At 41.3% G+C, this 14,542-nt stretch overlaps 1 protein-coding gene across 1 annotated transcript; it reads left to right on the plus strand.

The window, feature by feature from the left end:
- The first annotated feature begins 11,402 nt into the window (after positions 1–11,402).
- Positions 11,403–14,260, plus strand: LOC128739317 (lysosomal alpha-glucosidase-like). The gene is made up of 4 exons (XM_053834794.1): positions 11,403–11,481; positions 11,540–12,271; positions 12,333–13,957; positions 14,018–14,260. The coding sequence occupies exons 1-4, from the start codon at positions 11,403–11,405 to the stop codon at positions 14,258–14,260; spliced, it is 2,679 nt and encodes an 892-aa protein (XP_053690769.1).
- The last annotated feature ends 282 nt before the right edge of the window (positions 14,261–14,542 follow it).

Raw genomic sequence — 14,542 nt, forward strand, 5'->3', positions numbered from 1 at the left:
TTGGGGCACCCGACCTTCCAAGTAAACGATTTTGCCTGGAAAAATCAAGTAATCGTAGGATGGCGGATCTATTATTACTTATCACAAAAATATGAACCAATTATGTTGAAAACTAGCAAATTAATCAAATCAAATCAATTGGATGGGATTAAAATTAAAATGTTAGAAATAGACTAGGAGCAGCACTAGAAATTAGAGTAGAAATTGATGTTGAAATCGGATTTGCTATCGGACTTGCTATCGGACATTGAATTAGACCTGAATTTGAACAAATTTGGGCTCGAAGCTTTACTTCCAATTGTTGTGGAAATTAAACTTAAAATTGCATTTGAAATTGGACAGAAATTAAACATGAAATCGGACTTACAATAGAATTTGATGTTTTCATTTGAAATTGCAATTGAAATTTTACCTAAAACTGCAATTGAATTGAAGTTGAAATTGGACTTAAAATTTGCAAGTTTTTACCTTTGTTATACTATAACAAAGGTTTAAAAATTGGTCGAAAAACACGAAATTGATCCGAGGCCCGGATGGTCAAGTCACATATACCAATCGATAGGGTTCGACGATTTGAGCAATGCCTGTGTGTGTGTATGTATGTAATGATTTTTTCTATCGCCTGTTTCACAGAGATGGCTGCACCGAATCGTTTGCTATCACTTTTGTTTGAAAGGTGTTATTGTCTAGTAGATCACTATTGAGTTGTTTCGTGATACGACGTTTCGTTTAAAAGTTATAACCAAAAATGTGAAAAATACGTGACACGGGTTTCTCCGGAACTACATGACCGATTTCAACGATCTTAGTATCAAATGAAAGCTCTTACTAAAGCTAAATTGTTCAGGAATTTTTAATTGAAAACAAACAAGTAGTTTAAAAGTTATGCTTAAAAAACTTGTTTTGACAAGGTAATAATTATCGCCTGTTTCTTAGAGATGGCCAAACCGATTTATGCGCTATTAGTCTTATTTAAAAGATAATAGGGTAGTTGATCCAGTAGTTGTGGTAGTACCAATAGTTGCGCTACTATTCATTATTAATGCATATTTTCGTCACCGTAGCAGTTTAGATAAAACAATTACATTCATTATATAAAACAGGTTTTTAGAAGTATTGATAGTTAGACTACACCATTTAAAATTGAAGCATTATTTGCTAAAATGCCAATTTTCCAAAATCTAACGCACAGTTGGAGCGCACAACTATAGGCGCTCATCTATAGTTTTGCTACGATGTTTTTTCACTTAGCAACCTAGCAATGTATATGGAATAACACAATTAAAGAAACATCAAACTTAATTAAGGAAACATTCGCGCAACTGTTGGTACAATATAATTGAATCGGAGAATCCATTTTTTCTTTATAAAGCTTCTCGTACAACGAAAGCAATTGTTTTGCCTTGTGACAAATACCTTGTATTTGATAAATTTATATCTCACAAGCATTAATTGAAGCATATACCTCAATAAACAAGCAAAATGAAGGTATATTGTGCTTAGTGGCGCAACTAATGGATCATCTACCCTATATCGTGATAGATCACTATTGAATGATTTTTTGATTGGACGTTTAATTTGAAAGTTATGAGCAACTGTATACACCACACCAAAATTAACAATAATTTATAATGATTTTAGCCAAGATTATTCACCTAATTTCAATTATTTTAATATCAAATGAAAGGTTTTGACACTACGAATATATATGCAAAATTTCATAAAAATTGGTTTCACCGGTCAAAAGATATTAACCCTCGAACACTAGCGCCAACTTTTGTAACACAGTTACTCGCGCGCACAATAGCCCTAAACCAAAGAAAACGTGGGTTTTGACACTTGGTTTTACGTTTATCGAACCTTTGGAAGAGTTTCTTGAAATTAAAAGCTCTATCGTCTGGTGGAATCCAAATTTTGATTAATCCCCCTAAAAGTGAAATAAAATAAAATGTCAATTGTCAATATTCAATGTCAATATAACACATTGATGTGTTCTGCAAAGTTATAGAGCATATTATTACAAGAAATTTTGCTAAAGACAGTAACCTTCTATCTCTGCAGCGAAGATAGAAAAATCTTATTTATTGTATATAAATTTGTAAAATCAGTTTTTCTATTTTTGCTCTTTTTGTAATTGTTGTATGACTTTTTCGTGTACTACAAAATTGTACAAATAGTAAAAATACACAACTTTGCTGAAAATAGTATACCTGTATGTTTGCTTGTTTAGGAACTGTGGAGCTTTGATTATAAAGAATACCCGAATTTTGACTCCGAATTACTCGACTATCAGCAAACGGATACATTTTAAACATTTTACATTTGCTAATAGTTTTGCTGCATACATTTTCCCAACAATTTAAATTATTCATGCTTTGAATAATTATGACATTTTGCTCATAATAAGTTTGTTGAAGAATATATGTTAGTTAAACAACGATTTGTAACTTTATAACAATATGGCGTTGAAAAACCTACACGTGTTGTATAAAATACAACAGCGTGAGTAACCGAAGGGTAATAAAAATTGATGAAAATTATTCAAGAAAACTCTATTGATGTAAATCAAATAGAATGGCATTACAGGAAATTATGCATAGTTCAAAAACCTATAGACCTTTACTAGGCAACGTATATGTTAAAGAATAATATTTCCTCTTACAACTTGCTTTTACTTGCACTTACTCAAATTAGTAACAACCAACTTAACCTTACTCAGTAATTTAATGAAAAAAGGATCTATCAAATTTTAAAAGTGTTCCTATTTTGTTCGAATTTTGTAAACTTATTCAATTTTCAAAAATTTTATGTAAACGAACGCACTACGCAACGATAACCAATAGATGAATTATGTTCTGAAGACGTGTCGATTTCTATCTCAAATAGCAAGTAAGACCGTATAACAAAGGTTCCTTTCACCACTAGGTGGATTAAATCGGGGTTTTTTCTGTGCCCAGTTCAATTGTTACGTTTTTTCCGCAGCCTGTCCCATTTTTATTATTTTCAGTCTTGTTTTTCCTCTTTTTTGCACTTTCTTTTTCTTATTTTTCCCCGTTTTCAGTTGTTGTTTCGCTTTTTTTATTTCCAGATTCCGTCTTTTTCTAATTTTTTTTATCTCCTGTCCATCTCGTTTTTCGTCTTTTTGATATCAAGTTTTTACTTCTTTTCTCATATTTATTCTGTTCTTGGCTTTCTTATTTCCCTTTGCTATCCAGGTTTCCGTTTTTGTTTCTCAAATTTCGTTTTTTTTTCTCTTCTTAGGGGCCGTGCACTAATTACGTAAGGCATAATGGGGGGAGGGGTATTCTGCGAAATCTTACAAAATCTTATTTGGGGGGAGGGGGGTTTAACCATTTCTTACGTAAGATTTTCACACACGAAAAAATTCACATTTTTAATAGCAACTCATATTACTTGTAACAAAAAATTTCAAATTGATAAGTTGTGATGTGTCGAAATCCTTCATACTGCAAGGAAAGGCGTAGCAACCTGCTGAGTATTTTAGCCTCGCCCACTCAGGGAAACAAGAGTTGGGCTACTTGTTCATGAGCCATCTGATGTCATCGGTTTATGCTATCCAGCTTTCCACGAGCGATGAGGGTGGCTGATGGGTACAACTTTTTGAAGGGCACAGCTCGGTTTTGACATTCAATGCAGGACCGGTTACTGCGGTTACTATGGAAACCACTACGGTTGTTTGCTGGTTGAGTGGAAAAATATAAACATTGTTTAGTTTTCGCAGACCAGCCGAAAAGGAATTTAATTATACGGAAGCGCAGTTTTGTAACTATTCTTTGCTGAAATATTGTCACATTGACCCAATGCAAAGACTATTTCACAAAATGATAGCTAAGAAAGCACAAAAATTCGATTCTCTTCAACTAAATTCCTCTTCGGCTGGTCTGCAAAAACTAAACAATGTTTACCAATCACCAAACAACCGTAGTGGCTTCCATAGTAACCGCAGTAACCGCTTCTGCATTTAATGTAATAACCAAGGTTAGTCAAGAGAGGTTTTCTGATGTTCAAATTTGTTTTTCACCCCCGCTGGGTTACCCTTGACGATCACCGAAATTTTCAAAGCGGTAACTATTGAATGTATAAACAACGTCGATGGTTGCTAACCAATCTTTCCGCGCACTTCTGTTCTACAAACTGTGAAAACTAGATCACCTATTTTAACTCACCTTGGTAATAACCTAACTGCGCCCTTCAGAAAGTTGTACCCATCAGCCGCCATTATCGCTCAAGGAAAGCTGGATTATTCCAACATATTTCGTTGCAATTGCTTATCTCAATCCCGCAAGGCAGCCGTAAAATCCCTTATGATATCACGAGAAACATTTTTGTTTAAAAGTAGCTTATTCAACTAATGTATAGCTGTACCAATAGAACTAGTGCTAAGCTACCATACAACAAAAATGTTTCTTGGGATGTATTGTTCTTCTGTTCCTAAAGATCTTGAATGCCGCATGTGACCAGAGTGGGGTCAATATTTTGCTTCAAAGGAAACCGCGGTCATTACAGATCTGTACATTAGACGCAACGCAGTGCCAATTCCAACATAAGACCATGTCGCGTGTCATCTAGAAGAGGCAAAGAAGTTCTTTGTACGCTACTTGACGAGGACACGTGTTCAGACGATTTAGAGTGGATCAATGCCAATTAAGTGAACGCTAGTGAGTTTCTGAGCATACACCATCATTTATTGACAACCTCAATGCTGAAATACGTTCTGTTCGTGAGTGGGCCATAAAGGGATTTACAACAGATAATGGATATTGCTTTTCTATTATTTTTTTTGAACTTTGGTTTTTATAAACTTGTTAACACTTTGTTGAGTGTTTCAATGTTCTTTCAATGTCTAACTTTTTAAATAAAAGTTTTGATGTTTTAAAAAATCTTACTAAGATTTTTTTATGGGGGGAGGGGGGATTGGCCAAAATCTTACAAAATCTTATATAGGGGGGAGGGGGGTTCAAAAATGAGGAAAAAGCCCTTACGTAATTATTGCACGACCCCTTACTTACTTAGGTGGCTTGCCGTCCTAAGACAAAGCCTGTTGAACAACCTTTCTCCATGTAGCTCGGTTGAGGGCTACCGCTCTCCAATTCCTCGGACACCGAGTACTGTCCGCCAGATCTCGCTCCACCTGGTCTAACCATCTCGCTGCGCTCCTGGTCGTCTTGTTCCTACCGGATTTGAGGCGAACACCATCTTTGCAGGGTAGTTGTCCGGCATTCTTGCAACATGTCCTGCCCATCGTATCCGTCCAGCTTTAGCCACCTTCTGGATACTGGGTTCGCCATAGAGCTGTGCGAGTTCATGGTTCATCCTCCGCCTCCATACTCCGTTCTCCTGTACGCCGCCGAAGATCGTTCTTAGCACTCGTCGTTCGAAAACTCCGAGCACTCGCAGGTCCTCCTCGAGCATTGTCCATGTTTCATGGCCGTAGAGAACAACCGGTCTAATAAGCGTCTTGTACAGGGTGCACTTTGTACGGGGACTTAGTCTGCTCGACCGCAATTGCTTGTGGAGCCCATATTAAGCACGACTTCCGCTGATAATACGCCTCCGAATCTCACGGCTGGTATCATTGTCCGCCGTTACCGGTGAGCCAAGGTAGACAAATTCATCGACTACCTCCTCCAATTCATCGCCTCGTCGATCAATATACTACTGCCCAAACGGTGTCGTTCGGCCTAGGTTCCGCTGGCCAGCATGTACTTTGTTTTATTTTTTCTCTTCCGGTTTACCTATTTACACTCCCTTTTTCCCGAATGATTTTTTATCTACCCATTTTCCCGTTCTTTGTTCTAACTTCTTCTTTTATATTCCGTTTTCCCACCTTTTCTGTCATGTTTTATTTTTGTGTTCTCCTTTTGTTTTTTCCTTCCGTTTTTCCTCCCTTTCTGCCATCTGTTTCTTCGATTTCTGTTCCGTTTCTCTTTTTTTCCTATTCTCATTTTCAGTCCTGATGTTCTTGTTCCGATTTACATCTATTTTCCTTTTTCGGATCCGCTTTTCGCACTTTATCCGTCTGGTTTTCCGTTATTTTCCGTCCCGTTTTATCTTTTTTTTTACTTTTTTCGGCCTCAATATTTTTTTCCTTTAAATCCTTTTTCATCCCATTTTTCGTCCTACTTTTCCTCCTTTTCTGACACATTATGTTTAACAAAATGAAAACAGAAGATAAACGGGATAAAACATTTATCTTCAGCTTTCACTTTGTTTCCATTTTTTTTTTGTTTTTCTGTCGCGGTTTACCTCATTTTTTGTTGTCTTTTCTTCATTTTCCTACACCTGTAGTTTTTTTTCATGTTGAGTATTTTTATCACTGAGTAATTCTCGCTGAAACGGGGCCACTAGCGAGGCGAGGTCTCCAAATATTGGAACTTTTATACTTAATTGGTTGGAAATGGTCAAAAAATAAGAATTACATTTTTAATACCTCGAAACAGTGGATCCCTCGTTCGTCAAGGGGCCTGACAGTTTCAAAAAAAGATCAATTTTTAGCAAACCTTGAGATCTATATCATGTGATATTTCATAAATTGGCAGTGAAACAACTAACAAATTGCCCGGTTCTGTAAAGAAGAAGAATATGGCTTTCAGTTAAAAAAATTTATGGCGGTCGCCATATTAGCCATATTTTATTATTAAATCGCCGTTTTCGCCATGAGACCCCCAAGCCCCAACCGATTTTAGTTTTAAGACCTCCATTGGAAAGCTGAGCAAAAATTCTACAAAAAAACACTAATCAAATTAGATGTGCACTGGCATTAACTAAATGAAACAATTATTTTTCTGTTGTAACTGTAAGATATACGATTACATAAGAATTGTAAGCCTAGATACAGATAATCAATTGTTTTATTTAGGTAATTGATGCGAATTGATATTTGCTCAAATGGCTAAATATGATGAATTTAAATGCTCATCAATTATGTTTTCCATTGTTTTTAACAGAACAGACAATAAGCTTATCGGCCTGAAGAATTTTGGTGAAGTTTTATCCTTCTTATTAGTGTTCGGGATGAACGTGACCCGTACTTGTTGCCAAGCTGTTGGCATGTGGCCTAGTATCAGACTTGATTGAAAAAGGTTTGTTAGAATAGGTGTTAAAAACGCCTTGCCCTTCTATAGTAGTACAGGGAAAATTCAATCCCTACCCGGTGATTTCCCGGTCTGTCGTGGTTCCAGATTTACAGTTCAGTGGGATGTAGGTATCGCGACTCCGGTAAGGTAGTATACCGAAACTCTCACCACGAAAAACAAAGAAGGAAATATAGAACGGATCAATCGGTATTGGACACGGCAAGAAACAAGGAAACGAGTAATGGATAAAGATTGGAAACTTGGTAGCTGGAATGTTCGAATTCTCCATAAACCGGCACGAGCCGGCATGATTAGTCGAGCGCTGCATCGACTCGGAGTGGAGATCGCTTCTATATACAGGTAGTTCTATGATCAAATTTCGGAGAAAGGGAGGCCCGTAGATGACCGTATATGTGTGTTGAGAATTAAGGGAAAATTTTTCATCTACAGCCTAATCAACGTCTACCAACCGACAAACGATAATTCCGATGTTGCTAGGTACGAGTTCTACGACAGGCTGCAGAGGACCTATGAAGAATGCCTAAAACATGACGTGTAAATCATTATCGGAGATGCAAATGCGCAGACCGGGAGGGAGGAATTCTTCCGTCCAGTCATTGGAAGACATAGCCAATGACCAATGGTAACAGTCTGAGGAATTTTTGCCGCGGCCAGAGGAATGTCCATCTGCAGCACCTACTTTCCACATTTGAATATTCCGAAACACTCCTGAAGGCATCCAAATGGTGACTAGCTTTCAGATCGATCATGTCTTAATTGATGGTCGAAACTTCGAATGTCATCGATGTACGATCTTTTCGGGGACCAAATATCGACTCTGGCCACTATCACGTAGTGTGTAAGGTTCGCGCAGGCCTGTCAAACACGGCAAAGGCTCGCACTGAGAGGACGCTGCGTTTCAACATCCAGCGGTTGACGGCAGATGGCCTAGCAGTGAAGTACGCCAGGAAGCTAGAGCAACGAATTGCAGAACAGCAGGTAGAAGGCGAAGATATAAATGGGCGGTGGAGGAACATCCATGATGCCATCGAAACGGCTGCGAGGGAGGTGGTAGGTACGACGCGTGGAAGACAGCGCAACAGTTGGTTTGATGCTGAATGCCAGAGAGTGACAGATGAAAAGGACCCGGCCAGGAGTCGCATGCTCACTGCGGCAACGCGTTAAAACAGAGCGAGGTTCAGAGAGATTAGAGCCGCGGAAAAAAGAACCTTCCGTCTAAAACATGCGGGTACGAGAAACACGTCCTCGACGGTGCTGAGGAGAGATTCGCCAGCACCGGACACACGGAGTTTCTACCAAATGGCGAGGTGCGGAAATTTTGCCATGTGTGATGTGCAATGATAGCGCTGGTCTTCTGCTAACTGACAAAACGGCGGTAGCCGTCAGGTGGGAAGAGTACTGTTGTTGAAAGAAGAGGTAAACAGGATAAGAGTTGTTGACGATAGCCAAGTTGTGGAGTCACCAACACAGAAGGAGGTTAAGAAGGTAATCAGTGAGCTGAAAAACGGTAAGGCTGCTGGGAGGGACGGTGTCCGACCGAACTTCTAAAAACAGGGAGCGAGCGGATGTACGAAGCAAATCATTGTCATGATTTAGAAGGAAGAACCAAAGTCGGAAGTGTGATAGTAAGCGGAGTCGTTCGTCGGCGAGCACCAAGGAAGTTTTCGTGAGGGTCGCTTCACGACGGATCAGACTTATCATATGTTTGTGAACTTTAAGGCGGCGTACGATTCAGTCAAAAGAAATGAGACGTGGCAGATAATGTTAGAAGATGGTTTTCTGATGCGGCTAATTACGCTAATTCGTGCGACGCTGGATGAATCAAAATCATGCGTCAGAATAGTGGGTCAGACCTCTGCCGCATTCATGACGATGGATGGAAAACAAACTTTAGTTGTATTATACATTGGCGGAACTAGCGCTCATTTCTAGGGGGGGCTATAGCCCCCGGCATTTTTTTCGACCATTTTATTGGTCGACCAAGTCAATTTTTCTAGGGGGGGCTAAATCTCTCCTAGGGGGGGCTAAGCCCCCCCTAGCCCCCCCCTAGTTCCGCCAATGCGCTTATTAGACCGGTTGTTCTCTACAGGCATGAAACATGGACAATGCTCGAGGAGGACCTGCGGGTGCTCGGAGTTTTCGAACGACGAGTGCTAAGAACGATCTTCGGCGGCATACAGGAGAACGGAGTATGGAGGCGGAGGATGAACCATGAACTCGCACAGCTCTATGGCGAACCCAGTATTCAGAAGGTAGCTAAAGCTGGACGGATGCGATGGGCAGGGCATGTTGCAAGAATGCCGGACAACTACCCTGCAAAGATGGTGTTCGCCTCAAATCCGGTAGGAACAAGACGACCAGGAGCGCAGCGAGCAAGATGGTTAGACCAGGTGGAGCGAGATCTGGCGGAGAGTACTCGGTGTCCGAGGAATTGGAGAGCGGTAGCCCTTAACCGAGTTACATGGAGAAATTTTGTTCAACAGGCTTTGTCTTAGGACGGCAAGCCACCTAAGTAAGTAAATGGTGGTTAATTAGGTGCGCCAGCAGTACTTCGTGCCGCGACTCAAAGTTGCCGTGAAACCGATTTTGAAAACATGATTCATAAAAAATTTATAAAACAATCGAAGATTCCCCGGATAGTTCCTTTACTTGCGTCGGTTGAAAGACCATTTACGCACACCGGGACCAGTGTTAGTGAAGATTGGTAGGAGCAGCGCGGAACTCACTGTGGAAGTCGTCCATAGTTTCAACACCAGTTCCTGCGTCAAGGTCATACACCGATTCGTTGTCCGTCGGGGATTACCAGCGACGATCTATCCAGAGAACGGAACTGATTTCCGTGGAACAAATTGACTGCTACTGGAGCAGATTGAGCCGCTAGCAGTCACGTTTACCAGTACCACGACGAAGTGAGTTTTCCCCATATGGGGGATCCCTGGGAACGCATGGTGCGCTCCATAAAAACAGCGATGGACGTTGCCTTCAAGAGTCACAGCAAGTTGAACGATACGGCGCTAGTAACATCATCCCAACTATGCAAATCAGTTGCTATTTCATCAAATCCCTCGCACTGAAGAGGAAGATAATGTATTTGCGAAAAAAATTGGTAAACAGGAAGCAGTTCACACAGTAAAAATGGGTGTGTGTGCCGTAACGCTGCGCGCTGGAATGTGTCAATTGTGGAACCAGAAGAACGGGTGAACTTTCGCCCGCTAACGTATTTGGCCAGCCAGCCAGTCGTAAAACCGAAAGACACCGTAGCCTGAATCATCCTGAGAACAGATATAGCTTTATCAGGATACCTTTTGGAGACGATGGGTGCGAGAGTACCTGGCCACTCTGACTAAACGTACGAAACGGTTTGCAGATAAGAAACCGTTTGCCGAAGGTAACCTTAAAGCTGTATTGTAATTACAGAACATCGATACGCTGGTGGCTTGCGTACTGCTAAAAAGAAATCGCTAGTTCCACGGTTCGAAACACCGTTAAACCCTACTTGGATATGCTCTATAGGAAGTCCTGTCCTCCCCGTCATATACCCCAAATATTGCGCCCTCCAATAATTATATGTTCCGTTCGGTGGCAAACGATCTGGGTGCTCAGCAGTTTCGTTCATATAAGATATCAAGAAATGGCTTGATTCGGGGATAGCCTCAAAAGAAGGAGACTTTTACATATTATATTTTTAGAAAGATATAGCATCAAGTCAAATTCGAAGAAATTTATCAATTTTTTTTCTTTTTTGTATGTAAACAAATTTATAATTTGATCTCGTTTATACGTAGATAAATGATAACATGACTCAAAACCACGTTGCTAATTTTATGGTTGGCGTTATGTCCTTATATCTTAATCCTTTAATTTCAACCAACATCGACTAGAAGTGAAAAAAAATCCCATTAAAGGCAATTCTAAAATACAATTCACGTTATTGAAATCAACTTTATATTTTCAATGAAGTATAAATGTTGTATGAATTGCTTAACCAGAACTAGTACCACCCTCATCTTTATCATCGATAGGTTTCCTTCGAAGCCGATAAGATAGCGAAGAAAGCTCGCTCGAAGACAATCAATTAGTAGATTACAGGTTCTAATGGCATTTGCTATCAGAGCTTATTGCCATCGGTTAGTAAGTGTAATCAGTGCGTGGTTATATTGTCACTTTCGCGTCAAATTGTCATATTTATTACCATTGATTTGAATTCGTTTGTTATAATCTCAGTTGAAAAAGTGTTTCAATGTGATTCATTCATTCTTGAAAGAAGATAACAACAAAGACAAAATGCCACCAACAATGCAGCGCCGTAGCTCAATCGATGACCGCACAGAATCGGAGATGGCGTTTCCGGAATTCGATAAAAGTTTGCTCCTGTGATGTATGATTCTGAAGTTGGTAAAACAGTCTTTATCATTTTCTAGAACCTGCTTGCATCCACGTACTGCTGCTGAACAAAACTATTCGACTATTTTTCGTGCTTGGAATAGCAGCGGTCGTAATTCCAGCGTTTGCCTATCTATTCTTCTTCTCGCAGGAAATTGGCCACGCCCCAAAGCAGCAATTGGTTGGAACATGCGGTCATCCAACCTTATATCACATACAGTGCGGTTTCGTTAATATTTCCCAAGAAGAGTGTCACTATCTGGATTGTTGCTACACGAGTTTAGCCACCTGTTACCACACCCTACCGTCGGAATACCAGTACCGACTGGACGAAGGTGACTGGTATGATGGGGCAATCCTAACACCTACCCAAAACAAGACCCCATACTATCTGCCACCTTCCAGCAAAATTCAAATAAAACTAACCGTACTCGAACAAACTCGAATACAACTCTCGCTAGACGTGATTCGGGATGGTGTCAGTCAACCGGACAGTACCCAATCGCAAAACACGGTAGAGACGGCAGAACTGCAAGCCCAAATCTACGCACCAACCTTCTTTGTGGAGGTAAAACGTAAAGCAAATGAGGAGATTATATTTTCCTCCGCCAGAGGGCCTCTGGTTGTGACGGACAGTTTCCTCGAATGGACCCTGTATCTTGGAGTGGACATACTGTTCGGTCTGGGTGAAGCCGTACTGGAACCCGGCCGAAAATACTTGCTGCTCAACAATCAAAATTCTTCCACCGTTCCCGTTATCATGGGATACAGTGAGTTTTCTTTGTTAGGTTATGTTAAACTTAGTTTGAACCTAATTTTTAATGATTGCAGACGCAAAAACCAACCAATTCAATGGGATTGTATTCAACAGTCCCGGGATGATGGAAATCGAAATCGTTCGTTCCCGGTTGATTGTGGTTCGTAGTCAGTTTACGGGATTTTTTCAGCTGGAACTACTGCCGGGACCGAATCCGGTTGACCTGCACCGTCAATTGAAAACGATAACTCACAACCAATATGTGCCGCCCTTTTGGTCCTACGGAGTACACGTGTGCGATCAATCGCGGACGGGCAATCTGACGGCAATCCAGGAGGACATCGAAGCCCTGCAGACGAATCGAATAATCTTCGATTCACACTGCATCAACGATGATCTGTTTTGGTTGTCCAACAGCATGTCGATAACCGGTCAGCTGGAGGGTATAATGCAGCTTCTGTCCGACAATGGAAAACGTTTCCTTGCGTCCGTTGTGATGGTATTGGAACCGACGGGAAATACAGTCTATACAACCGCTCGGAATTACGGACTGCTGTTGAGGAATTCTTACAACATCGCACCCTATCGAGGGGTAGCGCGCAATCGAACGGTGGTCTACGTCGATTGGCGTACGGAGCAAGCGAAACTGAGTCAGTGGTTGAGTCGAACGTGGGAACGAGTTTCCAACTTGAAGGCATCCGGCTATAGCTTGAGAGAAACCGCTTTGCGGGACGACGGAAATAAAACCTACCCAAATGCAGGTCAACTGGCGTATCTTCCGGATGAGTTAAACAGTTCGATTGTCGATCTGATTCGTTGGGATACCAAGCTATGCGATAGTATGGAGATGCTGATCAAGAGTCAGAACCGAATTGGTCCGGCGATGGTGAGAGCAGTGCAACGGGAAATAGGCGGTGAAGGGACATTGCTGATCACCGGAGCGTACGATATTAACCTCAAAGCAGCCATTTTGGCTCAAAACGTGTCGGCAAATTGGATTTCGTTGCGAAATGAAGTGAATAGAGCGATCGGTCTCTCGGTGGCTGGCTTTAGTTTTATTGGAACACCTGTTTGCGGAAACGCCGGTGATAACGTTACGGAAGAGCTTTGCATTCGGTGGTACCAGTTTGGGTCACTTCTACCGCTGTTCAAGGTTACCGCCGACCGGACCGCAAACCGATTTAGTCTATTCGCACAGCGAATTATGCTGTCCACCGTACGAAAGCGCTTCGCGCTGTTGGAATACCTCAACACGCTGATCGTAACCGATTCGGCCTATTTGCGTCCGATGTTTTTCCACTACGACGAGGCCCGAAACTTCACCGTAGAACTTTGGGAGCAGTTCATGGTCGGTAGTGCTCTGCTGGTGGCTCCGGTGCTGCTTCCGCAGATGACACAAATTGACATTTATTTTCCGGAAACGTTCTACGAGCTGTGGTCCGGTGAAGAGCTTCCGACCAACGACGTTCTACACTACTCGGTTGTGGAGTCTGATTTGCCGATGTTCCTGAGACCCGGCCATATGGTAGCTCTACGGGAGGTATCCGACGATGTTCTGGCAGTCGAAGAAGCCCGCTTACAGACGATGTATCTGATTGGGGCATTTGGATGCAACCTTCGTAGGACACGTTGTGAATCAGTCGGTTCGGTGGTTTTTACTGTGGGGCTAAAACTTGACTACAGTGCTGTTTTGGAAGAGGTTGCTTGGATCTGTAAATGACGTTTAAATATTGCTTGATTTTGTCGTTTTTTTTTGCAGGAGCTTATCGTTCGCATCCAGCTGACAGCAGACAGTGTCAGTTTAATAGAAATGGCATGTTCGTCAACCGCAAAGACTCTTTCCGGCGAAATAAGTTTCGTTCAATTGTACGGACATCCCAATCGTACCGAACCTCTAGTCGAACAGTTGAGCTTCGATTTGTGTCAGTTAGAAACCGGCGAACTGGAAAAAGTCTATCGTTTTCCAAACACAAACAGAAATGAAATCGTGATCAATAAATAAACGCAATTTCACCATGAATCACAAAACAGACAAATACGTCATAAAAATAGTACGGAAAATAACTATCACTTTTATACACGCGGGCTGGCTGCAGGCACGTCTTATCAATATTTTCCTCTCTGTTGTGTTATGGCTCCTAACACTATAGTGCGCGCGCTACGGTTTACTCGGCAACAACTCGTTTTGCGAAGGGACAGCATTGTCCCCAGCAATGGCCGGCAGCAAAATAAGTTTTCTAACGGCAATCCCACGACTGCCATCGGAAAATAAACTTCCAGTTGA

This window comes from Sabethes cyaneus, chromosome 3 (assembly GCF_943734655.1).
Source record: "Sabethes cyaneus chromosome 3, idSabCyanKW18_F2, whole genome shotgun sequence".
NCBI classification, from domain to species: Eukaryota; Metazoa; Arthropoda; class Insecta; order Diptera; family Culicidae; genus Sabethes; species Sabethes cyaneus.